The 13,767-nt window shown below is 38.4% G+C and overlaps 1 protein-coding gene across 1 annotated transcript; it reads right to left on the bottom strand.

Annotated features, from left to right (window-relative positions):
• Window positions 1-407: 407 nt before the first annotated feature.
• KRR1 (KRR1 small subunit processome component homolog) lies at window positions 408-13,254 on the bottom strand. Its single transcript, XM_052640831.1, has 10 exons — window positions 13,170-13,254; window positions 10,128-10,300; window positions 8,413-8,547; window positions 8,104-8,229; window positions 7,933-8,016; window positions 6,810-6,866; window positions 5,385-5,555; window positions 2,544-2,621; window positions 2,353-2,452; window positions 408-699 (listed from the first exon to the last, which is right to left on the bottom strand). Exons 1-10 carry the CDS (start codon window positions 13,252-13,254, stop codon window positions 560-562), a joined length of 1,149 nt encoding a protein of 382 aa, XP_052496791.1. The 3' UTR covers window positions 408-559.
• Window positions 13,255-13,767: the final 513 nt, after the last annotated feature.

The following is a 13,767-nucleotide window of genomic DNA, read 5'->3' on the forward strand; positions in this document are numbered from 1 at the left end:
GACTCTGGGCGACCTCATAGACGGCAGCCCACCAGGCTCCCCCATCCCTGGGATTCTCCAAGCAAGAACACTGGAGTGGGTTGCCATTTCCTTCTCCAATGCATGAAAGTGAAAAGTGAAAGGGAAGTCGCTCAGTTGTGTCCAACTCCTTGCAACCCCATGGACTGCAGCCTACCAGGCTCCTCCATCCATGGGATTTTCCAGGCAGGAGTACAGGAGTGGGGTACCATCGCCTTCTCCGACATTTAAAGTCTAAACAACCTTAAAAACTACCCCTAAAATCATGCTTAGGTAAAACCTGCCTGGAATAGATTAGATACAATGCATATAAACACATATATACCACTCTCTTGTATGAAATTTTTCAAAAAACATATGGACAATACAATAATTCTTAAAGAACAGTTGTTTATATTAACACTGTAATAAAGCACAAACTCAGAAAAAAGTGATCAGGGTATTACTTCTCATGGATAAGGCAACTAATGTTGCCAACTACAGTATTTCAAAATCCTTTACAAAAGGAGATAGCTTAATAAATTTTAGTTCAGAGTTTGTGTTACTTTTTCTTCTTTTTCTTTTCATCTGCTTCCATTTTAAGCTTAACTTCTTCAGCTGTAAGAGCTCCCAGTTTCTTATTCTTTGCTTTCTTAACCTTTTCCTTGAGGGCAGCCACATCAATCTTAGTTTCAGTAGAAGCTAAATAAATTAAAAAACAATACACGTAATTCTTTAGATTTTACCAAATAAAACAAAGATTACAGAAATATGAATAATTTCAGAGTACTATTGTAATTGAAAGGTCATATTATAAAATACAAAATACCTGCTAAAAGGAAAGTTAGAAATTTCTTCAAACTAGGAGAAAACAAAGTACTTAGACTAATAAGAATATACATGAAAATGACATTACACTTTAACTATCTGAACCAATTACTGGATTCAACTATGTTGAAATTACATTTTTGTCCTTAAATTGTTTGAAATTATTATTTATATTCATTTCCACATTCTAGAACTTTACAGTACTCTTTTAAAAACTTAGTTTTCCAAATGTTAGTTCAATGAATAACTAGTATTATTTCATTTAACAGGATTTTGGTAATAAAGACAATAATCTGAGAGTATCTGGAGGTCCTAACTGAACCAAACCATGCAGTTAACACCAAAAGTTTGAACAAAATAAAGAAAAGCAGTAGCGAAAAATGGCAACTTTTTCTTATCATTTAAAGAACAGTATTCAGGACATAAAAGAACCACAAGATAAAATGTCAGCATACAAACACCCCAGCCACTTGAGAGCAGACTTCAAGTCTCCACTACAATGGAACAGCTACACTTTGCTCAGTATTAAAGTGAGATTAAACTATTTGAACGCCTTGAGAGTACATAACTGACCGACTCTACAGACTAAAAATTATGATGCTTATGATATTTTTAACTTTTATATAACCAATGATCTAAGTAGAATACACTATTTTTTAAGTTGTTAACACTGATATATATTAACAAAATAGTAACGTTACATCCAGCTTAGACCAATAGGTGATGTACAATACTGGAACTTTATAATACTGGTGACCTCCCTCCCCTCACTGACCACTTGGGAGAATTACTTTACAGAAGAGGACAAAGGTCACTAGGGGAAAAGAAAATGTAAAAGAGAATGTAGGTCAAAACAAGGCCAGGAATGATGGTATTTTCTCTGAGTATCTTTTTAATAGCCTCTAAGTAAGAAAGATATTCCTGCTATTTTGCTGGTGTTGTTTTAACCCAAGGTGATGAGAAATCCATGTTAACAATACAAGCATCAAGTTTTAAGTCACAGATTATACAAGTAAAGAAAGTATAAATTTGATAAGCTCTTTAAGGGGCATGACAGCAGAGCTCAGGGATCTCCCCGCTCTATTTCTACAGAGGATTCACTGCTCTGGTTTCTGTCTTTCAAAACAGAGAGTCCTTCCTTAGCACAGCAGAGATCAGGAAGCAACTGTCAACCTGGGATACTCTCAAATAGACAGTGAAAGTCAAAGTGAAGTCGCTCAGTCGTGTCCGACTCTTTGTGACCCTGTAGCCCACCAGGCTCCTCCGTCCATGGGATTCTCCAGGCAAGAATACTGGAGTGGGTTGCCATTTCCTTCTCCAGGGGATCTTCCCGACGAGCTGGTACTAAATTATGGGTTATCTCAGTCACCTCGTCCCGAGGATTTGTGAGTAATGAAATGCTGAGAGAACTGATGAAAGATGTGGTTATTTCTTAACATGAACTCAGAGATGCAACAAATTCACTATGGGTTTACTTTTCCTCTAACAGACTTCAGCATCATAACAAGACTTAGAAAACAGCATTACCTTCCTTAGGTTTCTTTAGGTGAACTGGTTTTTCTTTAGGTGGAATAAAAGCTTTGTTTCTTTCCTCTTGTCTCTTACTAAGAGCTTCTGCTTGTTTAGCCTACATGGTTAACAAAGTTTTCACAGTTAAGTAAGAATCCAAAGTATCTATGCACTTTGCAATTAATGTTGCAAGCTAGACACAGTCTTACCTTTATTGCTTCCATTTTCTGTCTCTTCTTTTGACTTGCCTTCAAAAAGTATTCACCACTAGCCAATTCTTTATCAATCTGTTGAAATGAGTATTTACAATTACTTCAGAAATCATGTAGATGGGAAGTCAATTCCTAAGAAATTCACAGTGACCTTGAGGTAAAAGACAGTAGGGTCGAAACTCTTACGTAAGGTAGTGGCCTAAGAAGAAGGAAACGTGTTCTAAGCTGACAAGGATACACATACACAAAAGCACGTAGGTAGGAAAGTAGGTGATGTGTCCATGGAATACTCAACCGACTGCTTCAGGGGAGGCGGAAGGTCAATGACTCAAAAAAGTGAGGAAAGACACTTGGAAAGAGTTTGGGACATGAAGAAACATGAATGACAGATAAGGGAGGTGGGATGTGATTTAGAAATGACTGAAGCTTCCTGAGAAGAGTGAAGAGAGCAAGGTAACACTTTATAAAAGGAACAGAAAAAAGGAGATAAAACCCTGTTTTGTTTTGAAGTTTCATTTTGTTCATCATACAAAATGAAAAGCAAGAATTGTCAGCATGTAGCGACTAAATACTAATTAGAGCAAGTAACAACTCAGTCATTAAATAGTAAACATACAATTGATCTATCTAAGGCAACGCTCTACACTATTACTAAGCTCTCTACAATGACTACCTTGCTTAATTCTCAAATTCTCATAGACAATTCTTTGAGACTAGGTATGATCATCATCCTCATTTTATGTCCAAAGAAACTGGGGGCACAAATGTGTTAAATTATGCTAATTAACATAACCTCAGACATGCAGATGACACCACGCTTATGGCAGAAAGCAAAGAGGAACTGAAGAGCCTCTTGATGAAAGTGAGAGACAGGTGAAAAATCTGGCTTAAAACTCAACATTCATAAAACTAAGATCATGGCATCCAGTCCCATCACTTCATGGCACATAGACGGGGAACAATGGAAACAGTGACAGACTTGATTTTCTTGGCTCCAAAATCATTGCAGATGGTGACTGCAGCCATGAAATTAAAAGATGCTTACTCCTTGGGAAAAAAGCTATGACAAACCTAGACAGCATGTTAAAAAGCAGAAATATTACTTTGTCAACAAAAGTCTATCTAGTCAAAGCTATGGTTTTTCCAGTAGTCATGCATGGATATGAGAGCTGGACCATAAAGAAAGCCGAGTGCCAAATAATTGATGCTTTTGAACTGTGGTGTTACTCTTGAGAGTCCGTTGGACTGCAAGGAGATCAAACCAGTCCATCCTAGAGGAAATCAGTCTTGAATATTCATTGGAAGGACTGATGCTGAAACTGAAGCTCCAATCCTTTGGCCACCTGATGCAAAGCACTGACTCACTGGAAAAGACCCTGATGCTGGGAGAGACTGAAGGCAAGAGGAGAAGGGGATGACAGAGGATGAGATGGTTGGATGGTATCACCAACTCGATGGATATGAGTTTGAGCATGCTTCAGGAGTTGGTGATGGACAGGGAAGAGTGGCGTACTGCAGTCCATGGGGTTGCAGAGAGTCAGACCCAACTGGGCAACTGAACATAGCAAATAAGTGGCAAAGTTAAGTCAAACGAGACACTGCTGATTCAAGAAGCTTACAGTTCTAGAAGAGGAAGGTAAGACAACTAGTGAGTACAAGACAGGGCTACATGGAATACACCAGGTGTTACAGAAGCATGCTTTACCACCTGAGTCACTCACTACTTTTCCCCAACTAACACTTTCCTTCTGGCTTCACTTTATCTTCCAATGTAGAGCTCAAGATCCAACACTTACAGCTTTTTTTTTCCACTATGATGATCATCATTACCTTTTCACCTCTGACCTTTCATCAAACCTTCCCTGAAAACTGCAAACACAGGGCTGTGGGAAAGACAAGATAGTATAAAGGAAAAAAAAAAAGGGGGGTTAAAGGAAAAACTTCAACATACAGCCAAGGGAAGGAATAATGAAGAAAGATCCTCCAGCAGACAGGTGAAGAAAGAACTCACAGAACAAGCAAAGAATGGACTGATGCAGATGGGGAAAAAAATGTGAGCCAAGAGCAAGTTGAAAGAGTTCTTGCCTGGTCATCTCAAATATTTGAGGGGTAAAAAGCCAACGTCATCTACTGGGAGTGGAAGAGTGGCAGAAGAATTAAGAGGACACAAAGCAGCCAGAGAATACTGCTGCAACCATCTGAGGCTGGAAATGTGGGCTTTTAAGGAATATGATCCAAAGAGAGGACTTTCTTCAGCTTTGTTTAGTAGCCACACTATGGGGAAAGAAGGCAAGTTTTTGGACTGATGCAAGTTTCAGGGCTGCTCTGTCAGACAGGTGTGACAGAAAAAGGGAGTATGAAAGGAAACAGCGACAGGCAAGAGAAAAGAAATTATGCCAGAAGAGAGCTGACAAAATGAGAGACATTCGTATCTTTAAAAAAAAAAAAAAAAAAAGGACAGATACTGGAAGTTAAGATTTCAAATCCAGAGCAAAATATATAGTACATGTCACATGAATGAGGCTAAAGAAGAACTGAAAGCACTCACGGCTGCGCCACTGACATTTTTTAACCGTGGAACATTCAGTGGCTACAGGCATAGATACACAACCAACATCAACCACCTTGATGTCATTTTACTCTCACAGCGTGAAGCTTTCACTCCCCATCTCCATAGTTAGTTCAAAATAAGTATATCTACACTTACCTTCAGATTCTTGCATCTCTACACACCCAAACACCCACAGAAATTCCACCTAAAACACCCTCAAAGTTTCTGACAAAACAGATTAAAATGGTTTCCCTCTCATGTAACAAAATTCAACATTTAATACTGACCTGACTTTCTGGCTGTGGTGGTGGGAATGGTGTATACTCTTTCTTAACAGTTTTCTTCTTTGGTTCCTTGCGTTTATTCACATTTTTGTGCTTGAACTGTGGCAAAAACCTTTCCCAACTTTGTGATCTTAACTCAGAGTCTTTCGCCAGCTCTCGTTTAATCATTAAGGTCTTGGGTCATGGTAATATACAAACAAAGTAAACACTTTAATTTAAGAAGTGACATGTTTCTCAACCTAAGACATTATAAACAATGTTCCTACAAATAACAATTCAAAAGGAACAACTCTTAGCTGCTTCAGTAGGATTAAATCAATTCTGTAAAGAAAAAAGCATATAATCTCAAATATGCATAACTAACCAAGCATCAGAAAACCATTAGAAATTTAGATTAAGAAACAGAATCATTAAAATAGAGATGAAAAATAAGACTAAGTTTTTCATTAAAACCTTTGAAATTCAACTTAATTATACAGAGAGAGTGCTTAATTAGTGAAGTTTCCTACAAGCAGGAAGCTTTCAGTAGCACATGAAATGTAAGTATCATAGGGAAAGAAAAAACTAAAGTTTCTCATGATCAACGAAACCAGCGATTTCACATTTCCCCCAACTCCACCTGAATTTTATTGACACTAAAACATCACAGGATGCAAAGTAGGCATCAGAGCAAGACATGCTCTCTTTAATGTCCCAATGAAACGCAAAATCATTTTTTTACCCCAATCTGAGAGTGACTTTTCAAATTCATCAAATTCAAGGACTGTTTAACAAATATTCATCATAAAACATCATATACCATAGTTATGTCTCCAAGAACAATCACTGAATGTTATGCATAAGGGATATAACATCTCTCTCAATAAGCCTATAATTTTGAGTGTTAAATTCCAAAACAAGTTTTAATGTAATCTGAATTATTCCAGACTTACAGATAATGGCAGAATTCTAAAAGATCACACTTTTAAATACAGTCTGTGGGCTCCTTAGCCTAAGAAAGTGAATTGGTACCCTCTACAACAAATGGCAACTCACTCCAGTATTCTTGCCTGGAGAATCCCCTGGACAGAGGAGCCTGATGGGCTACAGTCCACGGGGTCGCAGAGTCGGACACGACTGAGCGACCTCACTTACTCACTTACAACAAATTCCGTGAAGCATATTTTATTTGTATCAGAACTGAATCACTACATTACAGAGCTCCCTTCAACAGCTTTCTTTCACACAATACTCCTCAGAGACCTAAGCTTTCAAAGAAGGAACTACAGGACTGAGATAGTGTTGAGTGGGCTTATCTCTACCCAAATAGTTCTGCTTTATCTGTTCTGTGTATTAGACTTTCATAAAAGATTTATTTTCAAGAAAAGTTTCTGTAGCTAAAAACAATTTGATAACCCACTGTTATACTAATGAACAGTGAACACTCACTTTAATATTGTAAATTGGATGAATATTCTTCATAGTGTCTAGGACTACTTTTCGAACCTGAAATTTGCAAAGAAAAATGAATCAGTTATTTATAATGAAGATCTTAATGAACTAGGTAGAAGAGGATTAATATATTGCAAAATAACCTATGAACCAGGCAATGGCTACCAAATTGGATATAGTAGTCCCTTCAACTGTTCTGAGTGGCTTCTGGATCTTTCATAATAGTTAACCTCACTTGGATACAATGAAGTCTCTCAATTTTACTGCTAAAAAAGTGATACGCAGAATTAACACAACAGTCTGGAGCTGTGCAATTTAGGGAAAGAGAGCTGGACTTAAGAGTTAGAAAATATGTGAGCAAATGCTGGGACTTCATAGAGGAAAGTCACTTAATTTTCCTCCTGACTTCAGCTTTTGAATTCTGTAATACATTTGAAATAAAACCACCTTAAGGATCTGTTGTAAGAATTAAATAATATACTTAGACTCTACAAAACTATGAAATACTCAAAATACCTAAGTTGTTGTTGCGCCATGTGAAAAGAGCAGATACTTATGAGAAAGAGGTCCAGAAGAAGTATTATTAAAGGCCCTGGAAAGGAAGTAAGAGCTCACAGCCAGATACACACAACAAAAGCCTCAAAAGGAGCTCTATAGATTTTCTCATAACATGTGACAAACTAATATTCATGAAACATTAACATATTAAAACTCAAAGAAAATACATCTTAAAAGAAGTCTTCTGGGCCTGACCTCAACTGGCTGTACCTGTTACTGCAAAGAACAAGATCTGCTCAATTCTCCAATCATTTAAACCCATGTGTCTTCTAATGTTTGCTACAGACTGAGATCTTAAAATACCCACTTAAAACCTGTAGTAGGGGAAGTAATGATGAATTCAGAAATGAATCTATCTGTAGTTACCAAAAGTTGGCCATGATATGTTAAGGTTCAGCAGTGGCTATTCCCTCAAATTACATGAAGAATTTACTAATGAAAATCAAACAAAGCACAATTTTTTAAAATTATGAAACAATACATTATCCAATGAACTATTATAGTATACCCATATTCTTTCATTTATTCTCTGCTAAAACTAATTTAAGAGCATAAATCTCACCTCTTTCAAGCCACTAAAAGGGCCAATGGCTGAAACCGTGTTTCCCTGAACCATAATGTAACAGTTTGTCAAGAGTTCCAATGCCTATGTCAAAAGAGCAAAAAGTTGAACTTCAGTACACTGAAAAACTAACAATAGAGGAAGACATACTTTTTCACTAATAAAAAGTACCTTCAAAGTAGATCCTTTGGGACCAATAAGCCGTTGTCTTCTTTTTACAAATCTTTCTTTATTTCTTACTAAAGAACCTATTTTAATGATGTCACATGCAACATCATCCTGAAGAATTCGTATTGCCTTTTGGGAAAATAAAGAAAATAGCTCATCAACATTCTTTACAAGTACAAATGTTTTCCAAGCTAAGAAATTTAAACACAAAAATGAAAACGTTTTAGTGGGGAGGGGGGTGGCGGCAGTGATATATGTTGTCTCTAATGTTGCTGCGCATAAAGCAAAGTCTAAATTTAATTCTAAATTTACCTGTTCAAATGAAACACTCCTGGCTAACAGTTTGATTAGGTCTCTGGCCCTAATGATGATGTATGGATCGAATGTCTTCTTTGTAGTACAGACAGTCATGCTGCCCTCAATCAGGTCCAGGGTTGCATTAACATGCTACAAAAGGAGCGAACAACAACAGTTATCTGAAAATGAATTCAATTTTAGATGATTACAGAGCCTATCCTAGCCTAACTATTAATTTCTGTGCCATTAAGATATCTCAAAATCCTTTAACTGTCTCCTTGAAGAAGCTGGAAAGTTAATGTAAATAAGGGATACTTGATTACGTTTAGATTTCAAAGAATATAAGAAACTCAGGTAATTGAAAACATTTATTGTTGGCTTTAGGATAATTTACACTTATTGGAATAAATATTACCTCCAGTCTAACAAAACACATCAATCAAAATGAGGTCATACTTAAGACTTAAAGGTAAAAATGTAAAGCTTATAATTTCCCTACCCTGGCTTGATGTTGCTCTAATCTAAAATCTTCCCCCTAGAGTGAAAATAGACTTTCCCTTTCAAACTCTCCCCTGGTGGCTTGGCAGTGAAGAATCTGTCCATCAATACAGGAGATGCAAGAGGCGCAGGTTCGATCTCTGGGGTGGGAAGATCCCCAGGAGAAGGAAATGGCAACTCACTTCAGTATTCTTGCCTGGGAAATCTCATGGACAGAGAAGCCTGGTGGGCTGCAGTCCACGGACACAACCAAGCAACTAAACAACAACAACAACATTAGCTAAATACAAAGTGAAAACAAACTGTCATAGGTTTAAAAATAAAAGCAGTAACTAGAGAATCTATGCATTAACTTTCAAAAGAACCAGACTTCAACAAAGCAAATAAAAATGCTATTTTCTAACTTGTGAGCATGACCTCAAGAATATTTCAATACAATGAATGATGAACAATTAAACATAAGGTTAGGTGTCTATCAGTTTAAACACACACACACAGAGAAACAAATTGGGTCTAATCCCAGATGTAGACAGCTGTAAAATACAGCCTGGTTTGCTAACCACCCTCATGCCTGGTGGGCACAAATGACTCTAGAGCAGTCCCACAGCTGAGAAACAGGTTTTCTATCACAACCTAGTGTGTACACAAACACACAGAGACAAACCAAACGCTTCATAAAATGATCCTTATCCTTACCACATGTGATATATTTTTTTTCCTAAGGCTCACTTATGGCCATTAAATTGACTTCCTGATTCTCTAAGGGGTCTCAATCCAGCTTGAAAAATAAAATCAAATACACTGCTCTAGGAGCATGGCAGGAACAACAAACAGGAAAGTCGGTCACATCCATCGTCTTTCATTTACAAGAAGATGTTAAACAATGCCAGGAGCATGCCTCAGCTCAAAACCGTACAGGTGGACGGCAATCATCACAGCAGAGAGTAGACACTCTGAAATCTGGAGTTTCCAAGTGAGGTTCAGACACCCCTACAAATTTAAATCCCCTAAAAATGTAAAAGCATGTGAATTTTGCCAAGTAATCTGTTATTCACAAAACTAAGAACAAATGAACAGTAAGGATCATGCTTACCTAGTGTGTTTAAAATACCAAACGAATCAAATTAAACAGCTATGCTAGCACCTTTACATAGAAATCCATCATCACACATTCACTTACTTAAAAGATATAAGCAATAACAATCTCAGAGCAATATAGAAAACATGCATACATGTTCATTCAAGGCTTTCTGTACCAATGGCCAGCACTCTTTCAAGTAAGCCTCTCTGTATTTCGGAAACAAAGTTGCAAAACTGCTCTCCTCCAGGAGTCCTCTGGGATTGTCCTCTTTGGAGAAAGCTGGCTCCTTCCAACCATCCGGAACAGTGAGGAGTTCAGATTCATCTACAGAGGAGGAAAAATCTACACATCAGATTTAACTTCTTTTGAAGTTTTTGTGAACACCTGTACGCATACATGCACAAGTTTCCCAATACTCTCATGCATTTCCTTCTTCCCTGCTTTTTATATTATGCAACAGTCCAAGAACATGCCTCTGTCATTATCAACATACTGTATTAGAATTATCTGTAGTATGTGTTCCAGTCGCGTCATAGACAAAGTTCCTTGAGGGCAGGGACTCTGCTCCTTGGGTCCACAGTTACTGGCATATACCTGGCACACAGTGGATACTCACGAACTTCTACTGCATTACACTATTTTAGAGTTGAGGATCCAAAGACTATTTGGTTTACATTACTATTTTAAATAAAGTAACATTTCAGACTCAACTGAAGTGGAGCCTATGTATATATATTTGTATGTGTGTATGCATAAAATTTTCAAAACCTGATTCCAGTGTGTACTTTCAGTTAATATTCACTACCACAGGGTTTTAGAGCTTCCAGGTGACCTCCCTCCGTATACTCTCACCAGAACTATGAAAGGAAGAACTGGTATGATTGTTTCCACTTTAGAAAAGATATTCCATTCAGAAACGCTCAAGTGACTTGCGTAAGGGAATATGAAGCTGACTCAGTCTAGGTCTCCTCTCATTAAAATTGCCCATAAATTGTCTCCTATATCACTTGTTAAAACTCCTGGTCCTGGATTTAACAACCTCTTAAATTCAACAGCTATATTTTAACTCACTGTTACACAAAGGTCTGATCCATTGGCCTGCAGCACAGGCATAAATTGGGAGTTTGCCAGAAATGCAATTCTTGCGTTCCATCCAAACCTATTAAATGTGAACCTCTGAGATGAAGCCCAGAAATCGGTTTTAATGGTGTCATGAGGAGATTCTTTGCATACTGAAGTTTAAGAAGCAGGTCTTTATGGTCCATTGTAGCCATCCCAGTCAGATATACTTGCTTTCTGTTTCTTTTACTCACACCCACTTTGTTATTTAGGGCTCAAGTCACAGAGAATTAGTCTTCATTTACCATTTACTCCTCAGTATCTTGAAAAAAATCCTAAAATTCTGCAATACTGACTACTTAAAATGCGCATCTGGGCTTCCCTCCTAGCTCAGTTGGTAAAGAATATGCCTGCAATCTTGATCCCTGGCATCAGGAACATGCCCTGGAGAAGGAAATGGCAACCCACTCCAGTATTCTTGCCTGGAGAATCCCACGGACAGAGGAGCCTGGCAGGCTACCGTCCGTGGGGTCGGAAGAGTTGGACACGACTTAGTGACTAAACCACCACAAAAACCTATCTGACCAAGATCCTACCAATTTAAACAACTCGTTGGTTGTGAATTTAAAAAAAAAGAAAAGAAAAAGAAAAACACCTGGCTAAGGAGATAAAAGTTTAGTTCCACAATACAAGAACAACAAATAAACCCCAAACATGTGTAAAGACGTATAATCTCATTAGCAATCAGGATAGTTTGAATTAAAACCACAATATGATTTCATACTTAACAAAACAACAAATTTAAAATTCAGATAACAGCCAAGTGTTAGCACTCCTACTACTTCTGGAAGTATGTATTATTATTTGCACATGCTCTACCCTACAATACAAAGATTCCAATCCCATGTAATGTACATAAACAGAGAAACTCCAGAATATGTTAACCAGGAGAAATGTATAAAGATGCTTGTAATAACAATGGGAACAATCCAAATATCCAGCAACATTAAAATGAAAATATACATTAGCGTATAACATTATACAGTAGCAAAAAGAATAAATTACAGCTCCAAGTATTGCCCTAACTGAATAACAACAAAGTTTAGCCTAAGAAGCAAGATACAAGAAAATACCTACAATCCTTTTTCATTCATGTAAAATTCAAAACCCGACAAAATTAAAACATTTTGGGCATAGTAAAGATTATGAAGAAAGGAAAGAGAATACTCAACATGATTCAGAATGGTTACTTTAAGTCCCTAAAGTAAAAGAATGATCTGAGAGGTGCACGTAGGGGGTTTTGGAGGTGTGGTTGGTAATACTCTATTCTTCTTAACGCTCTGACGAGTTGCTTTTCACCTGTTGGTTTTATTCTTTAAGCTGTATATGCACCGGCCTCTGCCACACCCTTAATTAAAACAACAAAACACTTTAAATCTCTAACGCCTATAGAATCGAAGTTTGAGGTTTTTAATATTTCCAGCAAGTCTGGCTGAGCAGGCCCCAGGCTATTTCTCTGTCTACCACACTTGGATAAAACAAGAGCGCGAGCGCAAAGCAAGAGAGCAATTTAAAAACAACGCAGCTGAAAGAGTAGGCGCTGGGTTGGCTGATAACTTCAGCAACCGGAGAAATAGGAATAACAACAAACGTTCCGAAATTTCTTCAATGGCTGACAAATTGAGGCTAAGGGCACGCCGGTTACCTCCTTCTATCACTACTGCTGTCTTAGCCCTTCATTATCACTACCACTCGTTCACTGATATGCATAACAACCACTTTCTCCCACCTCATCCCTCATTCTGCCAACGATTTCCAAACACCGCCGCGAGTTTAAGGCCCTGAAGCGCCCTCCTCAATTTCTTACTCCTCATATTTTTACAAAACACGCATTCAGCAACATCTCTACTTTGGAGGCTTTCAGCAGAAGCAATAAATTAGGAACACGTGGCTGGCACCATACAGGCCGGTCAGTCCTCAAGTCTGGTCAACAACCCCCCAAATCGGCAATCACAGGTACACAAACTCACAGATCCTACCAAGGCAGCGTTACACGTGCCTACCCAGCGAAAGCAAAAAAAACAAACAACTCAAAATCCACAAACTCCAGGCTTCGGTTTTTAGACAATCTCACCTCGGTTCTCCGACGTCGGCTTCGCGGAACGAAGCTCACCTTTCCCCGACGCTACAGTCGGCCCATTCTGCTTAGAGGACGCCATCTTCAAGCTGCTTCCGGTACTACCGGAAGTGAAACCTCCGTAAATCCTCCCGGCTGTAATCCGCGTACTCAAATTGAGTTCCACCGAACTCAGAAGAGCTCTGCGCAGTCTCTGCGCGTGCGCACGCTAGAGCCGGCGTATTTGCATAAACTTCTGCTTTGCTCCCGCGTAGCCAAAGGAGAGCTGGAGACTGCTTTGACCTGGCGCGGGTAACTACGGAGTTCTATTGCTTGTTGGGAATTAATAGTTTAGCACTGGCAGCAAGTCGGAGAAGGTTTTTATCCTTCGTTTTCTGATGCACTCAGGGTCTAACGCGAAAAGCAAGACTCCAAGCTTTAGCTAGAGTGCAACTTGAATCTCAGTGCTATCACTCATTCGGTAAATATTTATATGAGACTTCCCTGGTGGCTCAGATGGTAAAGCGTCTGCCTGCAATACGGGAGACCCAGGTTCGATCCCTTGGTTGGGAAGATCTCCTGGAGAAGGAAATGGCAACCCACTCCAGTATTCCTG

Source organism: Budorcas taxicolor, chromosome 5, assembly GCF_023091745.1.
Source record: "Budorcas taxicolor isolate Tak-1 chromosome 5, Takin1.1, whole genome shotgun sequence".
Taxonomy (NCBI): Eukaryota; Metazoa; Chordata; class Mammalia; order Artiodactyla; family Bovidae; genus Budorcas; species Budorcas taxicolor.